Source organism: Gastrolobium bilobum, unplaced genomic scaffold (genome assembly GCF_033153095.1).
Source record: "Gastrolobium bilobum isolate Gb01-03AN ecotype WA unplaced genomic scaffold, APGP_CSIRO_Gbil_v1 utg15399, whole genome shotgun sequence".
In the NCBI taxonomy this organism is placed as follows: Eukaryota; Viridiplantae; Streptophyta; class Magnoliopsida; order Fabales; family Fabaceae; genus Gastrolobium; species Gastrolobium bilobum.
Window position 1 is genome coordinate 292,683 of NW_026897422.1, and position 13,240 is coordinate 305,922.

Below are 13,240 nucleotides of genomic sequence, written 5' to 3' on the forward strand. Positions count from 1 at the left end.
GCATATTTAAATAAATTCCCCTGGTAATATTTGGGTCAACCAAACAACTTTTTTTACATTTTCCTACTAAACTTACTTTCCAACCATTTCCCTAGTAAATTTTTTTTTCTCCCAAACCAAACACTACCCAAGGTTTTGGGTTGAGATGTGGTGTCGGACCCACTTGGTGTACTTGGAGTAGCTTAGCCCATTGGGTGGTGGTTCCCGCCACGGACTTCCCCTAAACCCGCCTGACAAAACAATGGTGGTAACATGAGTGCAATGAGGATAAGAATGTTGGGTGAAACATAATGTAGATTAGCATTGGCAACTCTAGTCGCAACTAATGTTGATTAGTAACCATAGTTGAGGGACATAAGTTGAAAGGAGATATTAATCATGTGGTATGGTGTATTGCTGAAATTTTGTGATAAGGTAATTAATATAATAATTTTATATGTAAGACTGAAATGCATATACCTAAAACCTCCAAATACTTATATTATTGCAATTATCATTCCATTTTTATAAATTATTTAATCACTTTACAAATTATGATGGGACGATCTTACAAGCAGGTTATTCGTGTTATGTTGACCCATAAAATAAGTGTGTCGTGTTTATGCCGAAAATATTGGTACGGATTTTTATTTATGTCATGTTCTTGTCAAATTTATTTGTTTTTATATTATATCTCAATCCAATACAAATACGATCAACACAACTTATCACCCTTAATTATTTTTAAGACAAAATTTTTTATTTAAAATTTTATAACCTCATTTTTTCACTTAAAAAACTGTTGGTTTAAGGCACATTTGAGATAATAAATAATTTAAACGGTTGAAAACCTAAAATTTGATAAAAATTAAAAATATTTTGTAAGAATAAGATTATAAAAAACCAATAATTTCTTTGATTTAAGGTAAAATATGATATTTTTTATTTGAGTTCATGAACCACAGTATTTCAATTAATTTGGGATAAAATATAATATTTTGATTGATGTGTTTTGAGTAGAAAAAGTTTAAGATGGTTTAATTTCTAAATATTTTAGTAGAAAATCAAAATTTAAGAATTCTATAATATAAAAATAACAACAAGACTTAATTGCGGTAATTAAAATAAAAATAAAAATTACGTTCAATAAAAAAAATTAAAAACCTAGAAAAAGAAGAAGTATAGTTAAGTATAAATTATTTAAAATGATCTGGGTTAATATTCTTGTCCAGTTGGGCTGAACGGGTCCAACAAAATGAGTATAATTATTTTCCAATTTAAAAATTTGTATAGAAAAAAAATAGTTGTTTGATATAAAACTAGTGAAACTATTAATTTGAAGTTCTATAAAAACAAAAAATTCAGTAATATTTAATAAATACTACTTTAATTATCTGAATCATTACTGTCTCACATAAATGGTTTATTACAAGTTGCGTAATAAATAAAGTACAAATCTAGAGATTTTTTTTCCTTAAACACATAAATTTCTTATTTTTTAGTTTATTTAATGCTTGAGGGAGAAAGCCATAAATCTGAATTTAATATTCTTTCTTGAATAATAATTGATAAGAGTGTTGTTATTTTCTTATTAGGTTTGTGATATAAATTTCAGAAAAAATATTTGTCCTTTTAAATGACACAAGTTGTGTTATTTCATTTTTATATGAAGTAGAACTCACATCTTTATTTTTTTTGTCCATTCTCTTCCTTCATGTTTTATTTTTTTCCCACTTAAAATGATATAATTTTATATCATTTAAAATAACACATATTTTTTCCATAAACTTTAAACCATTTTTAGAATTTGTTTAATCCCTGCAATGAAGAATGAACTGTAACTTTTATGAGAAAAAAGTGTAGAATATGCAGTGCAGAAATTGCTTAATATTATAGATGTTGTTTCGACAGAGGGCACGTGACGTGGGGATGATGTGGTGTAAATTATATTAGCGGTTTCAAGTCCGCAAGAAATTGCATCAGAATGAGTTGAGAACGTATATTCAATTACTTTTAAGTATTATTTTTAGAAGATATTTAAAATCTTAATTTTGGAATCCGTTTCGAATCAGACTAATTGTGAAACAATGAACCGATTATAATATTTTTTTTTTAAAAAATGTCGCAACGAAATCAAAGTGTAGGAGGGGACTGACACCCTTCATTAGTAAAGATTGGACGAACCAAAAGCAAAAGGTTCAAACTTAAGGCACTATTAAGCATCGAAATTTTAAAATAGTGATAGAATACTTTTGATATTTGTAGCTATATTTTATAGAATACAATTAAAATTTTTATAATTATTAAATTAATAAGATTATATTATATTTACAATAACTTATAAACAACTACAAAAAAAAAATATTTTCATTTAAAACTTGTGTTTTAATATTAATTTTATACTAATTTTATGTGTTTCATTATAACTGTTTTATATGCGGACAAGTGGACAAGGTCTTGAAGGCGACACTGACTATATTGAACCCTGATGTTTGTATATGTGAAACTTCATGAGAATATGCCATTGATGTGTGACATGTGTCTCTCTTACTGAAACAAACAGTTCCTCCAAACTCAGCCATTCATGTCTGATGAATGATTACTCTCCGACTACCATTTCATTTTTAAAACCAAATGAGATTAAAGAATAGTAAAAGGAAGAAAGACCTAACATGGTATTCTTTCTCTCTCTGACTTCATTATCGCAAGTATAGTCAAAGAAAACGGAGAATGGGTGATGATAGTTATCCATTTTTACAAGTCTTCAACAACTCCCTTGTTTTTTAGTGTAAAGAAACGATCGCATTCACTTATCCTTCTTGGTAATGTAAGAAAGAGGGGTCTCACGTGACTCGTACATTGAGTGAGAGGTTCACTTGTTTTCAATCTACCCTTATCTATAATTGGTTTCTCTACTTAAGGAAATGTATACACACAGACATTAATAAACCGTCCTAAAGAAAGTGTAAGAAACCACAACAATTGAAGTAATTGTTTCACGCGTTATCCTCTTGACTCATTTGTCAAATGTTACAATCATGCCCCCAAATACAACATCATAGACTTTTGTCATCAAGTTTTGTAATATTGCTTTAGGTAATTATATAAACTTTTTCTAAATAAAAATTCTTATACAACGAATCAAATTGATGATACATTGAGTACAATAATCATGTCCTCGAGTGAGATATTGCCTTGTAGTGAATAAAACAATATTAAATTGCAAGGAGGAAAATAATTACACCAAGAAAAATAAAAGAATGGCAGTATTAAATTGTATTAGGTGAAACCGGGATACACTTTATGAATTCCACCGTCCACATTTGATGCCATGAAGTATTTAAATGTTTAAATACTCCACAAAGAGATCTTTTGTGAGTGCTTAAAAGCTATATATTTTGTAAGTTTCAAAACAGTTATATAGAATATGATGAAAGTTATATTGACAATTTTTTTTTTTACAAACTTACAAGCTACACTAAGTTTGACTAGTCATACACTCTTGATTGATGTCTGATCAGTCAAATTTAATGTAGTTTATAAGTTTGTAAAAAAATAAATTTGTCAATATAATTCCTGTAGAATATAAAATGTATAATTAGGCGAATGACTCAGTTTTTGTGCTGTTTAAGACCTATGTGACAAAAACTCAAATCTACATTTGATGTTTCAATTAATATTAAAAAAAGGTTTGGTGTTTGTCATTTTAAATGACATAAATTATGTCATTTTAGATGAAAGATAGACACAGAAAAACGAAAATCATGGGAGAGAGAAAATATGTGATTTTTTTAATTTAAAATTCAAATTTTGTGTGTCTGTATCTCTCTTAAAATAACATAATTTTCTTTTATTTAAAATGACAAACACTTTTTTCGTTAAAAAAACATAAACGAAGTTAGTGAGACATGATACCTTTTTAATAATTTCATTATTCATATCATAATCATTTGTGTATGAAAAATAAAAATACGTAGAAAAAAGGTTTGACCATAAAATCTGGGAGTTTTAAAATTCAAATTACCATGCAACTGCAATCCCGATTTTATGCCGGATATATTGGAATGTTGACGAATTTAGGCATGCCCCACATTTATTTGGCATATAATGTATTTTGGACTGTTTGGTTTGATTTGTCATCACTCGTCAAAATCCAACGAATAAGAACGCGATAACGTCTTCCATGCCCCAATTTTAAACCATCAGAATGGCCATTGCGATATAACGCTCCCCTGCCATTTCTCATTATTATAGTTATATTCTAAAATTGTTTATAACTTTATATGTCGATGTTTCTGGTCCACATCTTAAACATATTAAAACTATAAAAAAAAAATATTTCTGCACTTAATACAGATAAGTTATCTGCATCTACTTCCCAAACGACGTCGTTTTGAGATTGAAATATTAAAAAATTATAATTATAAAGACTATAATAATCTTAAAATAAATTAAAATTACAAAAACACCATGACTTCCGTCCCAAAATGACGTTGTATTGGGCTATTGCAGATAACTTATCTGCGGTAACTGCATAAAGAGCGAATCCTAAAACTATCTAAAGTTTGTACAAAAAAAAAAGGAAAACATTTTCTCATGTTGTAGGAGAGTTGTTTTCTCCTACTACCGACCCTTCAATTTTCGTGCAATATTTTTTTTTTAATAGATGTGGGTCCCACATAAGATGCATCTATAGCATGAGAACATTTTCTCCTATCGCATGAGAAAATCGAAACCCTGATAGAAAATCGAAACCCAAAAAAAAAAAAAACTATCTAAAGTATGATGTAAACCAAATGACAATAGTTCAGTTGGTACATAAGAATTAAGTATGTGAGAATGAAAACATATGTTCAATTCTCTTCGGTATTATTTAAAAAAAAAAAAAAATTAAAATTTTAATCTTAAACCCACCTTGAATATAATTAGCTCCGGTGAATAATTCCTATACCTTATACCCATGAGTCCATGACTAGCTTTGAGAGCTTTGGAGCGGATTTCAGTTCAGAGCCCAAGTCCTTGGGTTGGGTGAGGGTCGACGTGACTTTCGAGCTACAAACTAACCTTAATTATACCCACGAAAATCCAAATAGGAGACAACTTTCTCTTCTCAAATTCTTCATGCGAGAGGGATTCCTCAATTTATTCATGGCCCATGAAAATCCATTAACGAGACCCATAATCAAATAGAATGGAAAAAAAACAAACAACACTCCATTTCCATTGTAATTAACTATTGTTGATTAAAGACTTATTTCATGTATACTGATTAATAACATAAATTGAGTAAGAAAACAAAATTTATATATGCGCGTAGATGTACAAAGAAGGGAAAAAAAAATCCTCCTACAAAATCATCAATGAAAAATTAATGAAAAATATATTTATCATTTTAAATTACATGATTTTATATAATTTTAAATGAAACCACCTTGTTTTAGTGATTTTTTACCTTCTCCCATCCATAATACTTTCTCTTTTTCTTTCCATTTAATTTTGTGAAAGAGAGAATATAAAAGAATATCAAATATGCACCAAAACAGGATCATTTCATTTAAAATGACAATTTAATATGACAAACACTTTTTCTAAAATTAATATATAAAAAATTCATTAAGAAAATGAGGATGTATCTTCTTTTGGCTTTTGCTCTTACAAGTAATACTGAATTTGTAACATTACTATTATTTAACATATTTCTACAATTAACTACTATACTACTGTACAAATTGTGTTTTCTATGGGTTAGGTTGGAGATATTTTAGGTAGAAAGATGTTGATTATGGGTTTATTTTTTGCAAATAACTATTTTTATTGTAGAATTTTTATACCCATTTTTTTGAGGGAATTTTTAAAAAATACGTGCCAAATTCTACAGCTGGGGTCACGTGAACATTCAAACTTTACCCACAATCAATGAAAAAGTGCACATGGATTGCTTAGCTAACCTATTATTGGTGGATGCACCCATACGCTTATTAGTAACTTGAAACTTTCCCCAAAAGTACACTTTCCCTCAAGTAAGGCGAAAAAACAATCCGGAATAATCTTTTTTCTCCTCTTTTGGTTTAATATCTAGAATCATATATGTAACTAAAAAATTAATCAATTTAAATTTAAAAAACACACACACACATATATGTAACATTAAACAATCATTTATTTAATTTTCAACAAAATTTTATTTTATTATTATTTTTTAAAAAGTTAATACACGTATAAATAAATTTAAAATATTTCCTTTTAAATTTTGTTATCTATTACATCTCTTCAATTTTTGTTATCATATGATATAATATTTTTTTGGGAAATATTTTTCTTATGTTGTAGGAAAGAAGTTACTTCATTTTGTAGAAATAAAATTATAAGTGAGACCCATAAATAAGAAAAAAGAGAAAAAAAGAGTGGTGAGATTTATCTTCTTTTTTGTGTGTGTAAAAAAATTATTTATCTCATATAAAATGAGATAAATATAATTTTTTTTATGACTTTTCTAATTTTGATACAAGCTTTTATTTTCTAAAAAGGACGACATGGCCTGGATAACACATCTACGAAAAAGCCGAAGCATGTTAAAATATTGTAAAATAGTAATATAAGTACTTCCATACACAATTGAATATTTCAGGACAAGTACACTTTTATAAGTTTAACCGACTTGTATTATAAAATATAAATATTTGGAACCAACCATCCAAGTGCTATTACCATTTTCAAATGAATAAGGTTATTTAAGTAACTTTCGGGAATACAATGTACACGTGTCAAAAACAAGGAGCGAGTATCATCATTAAGACAACGCGCTCCCAAGTTTCTTAATAAATAAAAAAACAACACAACACCAACTCTGCATCTTTCATAACACACTCTCTCTCTAGCTTTGAACTTTGAGATTCAGATACAAGAAAGAAAGATGAGAACAAGCAACCACTTGATTGGTGCACTTAACTTCTTAACCTTCTTGCTCTCAATTCCAATACTAGGTGGTGGGATATGGCTAAGCAGCAGAGCAAACAACACAGATTGTCTTCAGTTTCTTCAATGGCCATTGATCATAATCGGTGTAAGCATCATGGTCGTCTCTTTGGCTGGTTTTGCGGGCGCGTGTTACCGCAACACCTTCCTCATTCGACTTTACCTCGTTGTCATGTTCTTCATCATAGCTGTGCTTATTGGGTTCATAATCTTCGCCTACGTTGTCACGGACAAAGGGTCAGGCCGAACCGTAATGAACCGGGGTTACATGGACTATTACCTTGAGGACTACTCGGGGTGGCTTGAAGAGCGTGTAGCTAGTAATAGCTACTGGGGAAAGATTAGTTCATGTGTTAGGGACTCTAAAGTGTGTGCTACAATGGGAAGAACCGTTGGTGGGGTACCTGAAGCTTCTGATATGTTCTTCCGTAGAAAGCTTACACCGGTTCAGGTATGTCCCCCCAATAATCCTATAATGTATGATGTATACTAGTGAGTTATATCTTGAATAATCTGGATCAATTTCTGGGTGTCTTTATGCTAAATTCATTTAAAAAAAAAAAAGTTCTCTGAATGAAGGATGGTGTTTACTGTTTAGGAATTAGGATTTATTATGCAGATTTTTTATTTTTTTAGATTTTCCTAGCAATCATTGGTTAATTAATTAATTGTAATTTGGTCAAAACAGTTTTTCCCTTTAATCTCAAGTTGAGATTTAATCATGGATAAAGTTTTTTTTTTCTCCAAAAATATATTTTTGGTCAAAATCGAATTCAAATTTTCTTCACATTTAACATATCTGTGTTGCAAACTGAGCTATACCTGTTTGGGTAAGAAGGATAAAGGGCAGAGAACTGATTTTTTTTATTTAAATAAAACTGATTATTAATTTTACGAAATTTAAAACGACCCTAGATGGGTAGAGATGTGACTCCTCTGTGCAAGGAACTGTGTGGCATGTGGGGGTGATGGGTTTCCGCTAGTCAAGCCCCGAAAGACGTGGTTCCTTGTCCAATAGATTGCAAGCTGCAACCTATTTTAGGGAGGAATGATCAGTTTACAAATTTTTTTATAAATTTTTATAAATTATACTATGTACTTTCAGAGAAATATAGTACAACTTAGTGTTCTCCCGAAAAAACATAATATAATTTGTAAGAGTTTGTAAACAAAAAATTTATAAATATAACCCTCTCGTGTTAAATGAAACCAAATAAAGGAAAAAATAACATTGACAAGATGGCATCAAGTAATGGAGCAATGATAATTGATGAAACATTAGTTGGAATGGAAAGATGGCATCACTGCTAGATACCAAATGTGTCATCATCAATATTTGGCTTTGATTTTTACATATTTGTCTATAGTTCAGCTTCGCGTGAAAAAGAATGATATTGTGACAACGATATAAGATATCATGGAAAGATATAGAACAGGTTTATGAGGTATATGACAGATATGGGAGGACCATATGAGGCGGTGGCCACGTTGCTGATAAGTATTGATTTATGGGATTGAATTCATAAAACATAGTTATAATTGCAATTTGCAAATAATTATAATCTGTTACTTAACATAGAAGGGAATGGGTTAGTTCTAAGTAATTTTCATATTATATAACTTTTTAAAATTTGAATTGATATTTTGTGTTTTCGGTTTATGTGTGGGCTCCATTTACACCTTTTTGCAGTGGCAAACATTTTGTATGTATATAACCTAAGAGTTGTCACTTTATGCTTTTTACAAGCTGCCCCCAACGCACATAAGAATTTTCTGCCTGATACAAATAAAACTTTGAAGATTTGGGAGGTCTTCCTTTTTCCGTATGATTTATCTTTTAGGTGGAATATCCTTTCCCTTTTTTGTTTGCTAGTATAGTAACAGTATGTTATGGCTGGACGGACAAAATTGTTAAAGATGTATCATGTATGAATCCTGACCGTGATTTTTCCACACCCAATTGTTATTCAATAATGCAATTAGTACATTGTATTGTTAGATTTTAAATTTCTTTATTATATTCATTAGTTTAATATTAAAAAGAAGTTTTATAAGTGTCATCTTATTATATAATACTATAAGTAAATCTTATATATTATATCATAGGGTTCTATTTATATCATATTACATGAGATAATTATCTCATGTTAAATTATCTCATGCAACAGAAAAAAGATAGTGGGATCTATTATTTAAAAAAAAAGAAAAAGAAATAGTGGATCTCACTATTTTATTTCTGATGGATTAGATAATTATCTCAACAATTATTTCCCTATATAATATTATATAAGTGTCATAATAATATAAGACATATGGTCAATGGTGTTATGATTTATGATGGTACAACACAATGTTTTCACCTCTGAGCTCACATATTTTCATCTTCTAGAATGACTTGACAGTTTTCTTATCTTTTTATCTTTTCGTGTTTTGCTCCGATTAGTAGATCAAACACTTGGTCCGCACTCATTGTCATACATGCCCAAGCATTGTGATTGTGCCACTGCCACAAAACAAAGCAACTTTTGATTGCACGCCTAACATTTTTATAGGGGAAAGAAAAAGTACAATTATAGTTTAATAGCAACGAGACACAGAAGATAAAGACAACTACAAAATCATTATCTTTTGAATTACAACATTCATTTAAAACCATCAAGCATGTGATCAACCGGTAAGGGTTGATCCAATTTAATTAGTGGTCTTAGGGAGAGTTCTGTTGTTTATATGGTCCTATCTGACTCGAATCGGACTAGTCAATTAATCCACGAACTGATAGATAATATATTAAAAAAAATCATTTAACTATTTTCAAAAACTTAGAACCAGTGGCAGTTTCTTTGTTTTAAAACCCATATGTCATGTGATTTATTGAGGTAATTAATGTTCTTCTTTTTGTGTCTCTAGTCTGGTTGCTGCAAGCCCCCAACAGATTGTGGCTATGTTTATCAGAACGAGACAGTGTGGAACCTAGGATCAGGACTCATGGGATCCAACCTAGACTGTAATAGGTGGAGCAATGACCAACAACAGCTTTGCTATGCATGTGATTCTTGCAAGGCTGGTGTATTGGCTAGTCTCAAGAAGAGTTGGAGGAAGGTCTCTGTGATCAACATTATTGTTATGATCATCCTTGTAATTGTTTACATAATTGCTTATGCAGCATATAGGAACAACCGCAGAATTGATAATGATGAATCCTATGGTGAAGCGAGGATGACAAAGTCACAACCCAGCACCTTTCATTTTTAGCAGCACTATTTGGATGCCAAAGGGTTTCAGTGACATATCTTGGGATTTTGTGTAACTAGGTTGCTCTCATGGTTTTGTATCAAACACCCGTAACATGAATTTGGTTTTGGTTTTAATCTTGTAAGTTGAAAGGCTGGATGTATTTATTATATTTACTCAGTGAAACTTCTGTTTTTGCTTTGAAGAAGAAACTTATTTTGTAATTTGCTGGAATTAAGTATTGATAGTTTTGTAAATTTGGAGAAATATCTTACACTTAATCATAAGTGTGATATGGCTTCTGCCCTTTGGTATGGAGAGCAATGATACATACAATAGTATATTTCACAAATTCCTGCCATTGACTGAATTTAAAATTCAGCAAGAAAGCCGGTTTATGTAGTAAGAAAGAGCAAATTAAAAGTTTACTTATTGGCAACATGTAATGATTCTTTCTAAGGAGCTATTTGCAACTATAGTTGCAACAATGTAAATCTTTGAATGGTTTAAGTTATCTTCAATTTGGACATGTGGTACACTTGGACAATATTAAGGTATGTATGCAGAAAGCAGAAGAATCCAAGTGAAGCAAACCAGATTCAGTTGAGTTATAATCTTACAGGTTTGATATAATTTTTACCCTTTCATGTGGATAAATGTTAAGAGAATGTCAAATCTTTTAATTGGTTGATTTGAAATTCATGCCATAAAACGGTTCATCATTCTAGCTAGCCTTAATATAACATCCCTGCTTGAGGTAGAGCACCATTATCATTCAAAAATGACTGACAAACCCATTGAATTCTTCTAACTAATAAAACAATGTAAGTTGACAACGGAATATTCCTACTATTTTTATTTTTTAAATGAACATTCCTATTAACTAGACATCTAACCATGGTTAACTTATTATTGCCCTATTTAATTTGTAACTAGTTTTGTTCATTATTTAAAAAATTTTATCTTTTTTTTTTTTTTAGATGTTTCAATCAGTAGCTTCGCGACTAGTCCAATTCGGGACGAGTCCCGAGATTAAGGCTTTAAACTCCTCCCAAAGACGGTGCTGACTCTCATCCCCTGCGTAGTTCCTGGTGCCCAGTGATCTATCATCATTTGATAAAGTTTTTTTTTTAACTTGATGACAAATAAATACTACAATTGTGTTGTTGACAAGGCCAAGATGTGCGGTTACCGTTAACGGGTTCTGAGAATAGTTCCAGAAAAACCAACTCTCACTCACTCCTCTTGAGAGAACAGAGTGATATCATCTTCATCAGCACCAAGCTCAGGAATAAAGGCCTTCAGTGCAGCCTTTGTGCTTTTGTTCATTTCTTTTGTTTTAGATTTTGTACAGGTCACTACACTACTTTGTCAATTGGATTATGGAATTTTTAATATGATAAAGCTGTATTTATTATATGGAGCAAGGCATATGATTGCTGACATTGCTGCATGATATCTATCATAGGTACCCTGAGATTAATCCTTTAATGATTGATGAAGTTTTAAATTTAGTTTTAGTCCATCTCATATATCAGTTTAGGTTTATGCTTGAACATGATTTATTTGAATGTGCTCTACTCTGCACTTCAACATGAAAAGAACTGGTTCCCATTTATTGAGATTTTTTCAGCTAGGTGGTTTTTCAATTGTTTTGCCGGTGATTCTTTTTTTATGATGTTTTACCCTAGTCATAGATGCACTAGTCATTGCAACAAAAATTGGGTGGTAGGGTAATGAAAATTGTGCATAATGATGATAAACTTGTGAAATACCTTGGAAATGCTGTGATAGGATATGGGCTCCCTTTGGGCTCTTTCTCATTAAGTCATGCGGCCCAGCCCAAAGCTTTAGTTAGTTGTTAGTTAATAGTATCAGTATATATGTGGCACCTTTGTGTAAACACAGATCAATTAAGTTTTCAATACAAAGTATTATTCAGTTTACAATTCCTTTCCTTCTTTCTCATTATCTTTCATGGTATCATGAGCTGATGATCCATGGAGACCGAAAAGAGAAATTCCATTCAATCTTTTGCCAACCCAGTTTCGTTCAAGCTTGATGAAAACAACCTCTTGCCATGGAAGCAGCAAACATTGGCCACGATCAAAGGTTATAACCTGATCAGATTCATTGAGCAAGAAACTCAAGTTCTCACTGCCACAACATCGCATGCAGCACCTCAAGACACTCAAGATGACTCAGAAAAGACGCATGCAGAAGCAGGCAAGACAAGCAAAACTGCAAAGAAAGCAAAAAGTGACCAAGATTCCATTGATACACAACAAGATCAACTTCTCCTCTCCTGGCTCCTCTCTTCTATGTCTGAAACCATCTATACACGCATGGTAGGTTGCTCCAATTCATTCCAGGTTTGGCAGAAACTTGAAGAGTTCTTTGCTTCTCAAACAAGAGCAAAGATCAAGCAGCTGAAAATCCAGCTAAAGAACATCAAGAAAGATACCAATGTATCTCAGTACCTGTTGCAAATCAAAAAAATTGTTGATTCCTTGGTTGCATCAGGTTTTCCCATTAGCTCCGAAGATCATATTGATGCCATTCTTGATGGCCTCAACGAAGACTATGACTCTTTTGTCACATCTGTAATCTCCAGAACCGATCCTTACACAGTTGGGGAAATAGAAGCCTTGCTCATGGCTCAAGAACAACGTTTTGACAAACACAAAAAGACAACAGAAACTATGGCCATGCAAGCTAATCTCACTCAGAGGTTTGATCAACCCCCTTTCAGAAGACAGAATTCCAACTTTTCCAATCCCAATAGAGGTAATTTTATTTTCACCAGAGGCAGAAACACCACCTACAGAGGAGGAAGATTTCAAAGAGGAGGTGGCAGAAGCAATGGCAACAGACTCCAATGTCAAGTTTGTGGCAAACTTGGTCATATGGCATGGGAATGCTATCACAGGTTCAACCAAAATTTTCAAAGTCCCTATCATCAACCTACCAGCAACACTGCTTCTTCTTCTGTTTCTGCAACCCCTCCACAAATGAACATGTCATTCAGAAACTCCATTCCTCGATCCTCCTCTCA

At 31.5% G+C, this 13,240-nt stretch overlaps 1 protein-coding gene across 1 annotated transcript; it reads left to right on the plus strand.

The window, feature by feature from the left end:
• The first annotated feature begins 6,845 nt into the window (after positions 1 to 6,845).
• LOC133306816 (tetraspanin-3-like) lies at positions 6,846 to 10,419 on the plus strand. Its single transcript, XM_061507200.1, has 2 exons — positions 6,846 to 7,405; positions 9,862 to 10,419. Exons 1-2 carry the CDS (start codon positions 6,893 to 6,895, stop codon positions 10,204 to 10,206), a joined length of 858 nt encoding a protein of 285 aa, XP_061363184.1. The 5' UTR covers positions 6,846 to 6,892; the 3' UTR covers positions 10,207 to 10,419.
• Positions 10,420 to 13,240: the final 2,821 nt, after the last annotated feature.

What these genes read in the sequence shown, in the direction of transcription:
- LOC133306816 (XM_061507200.1), top strand. Translation starts at nt 6,893, where the DNA reads ATGAGAACAAGCAACCACTTGATTGGTGCACTTAACTTCTTAACCTTC. An exon ending in GAAAGCTTACACCGGTTCAG is followed by an intron (nt 7,406 to 9,861) that starts GTATGTCCCCCC and finishes TTGTGTCTCTAG; the next exon opens with TCTGGTTGCTGCAAGCCCCC.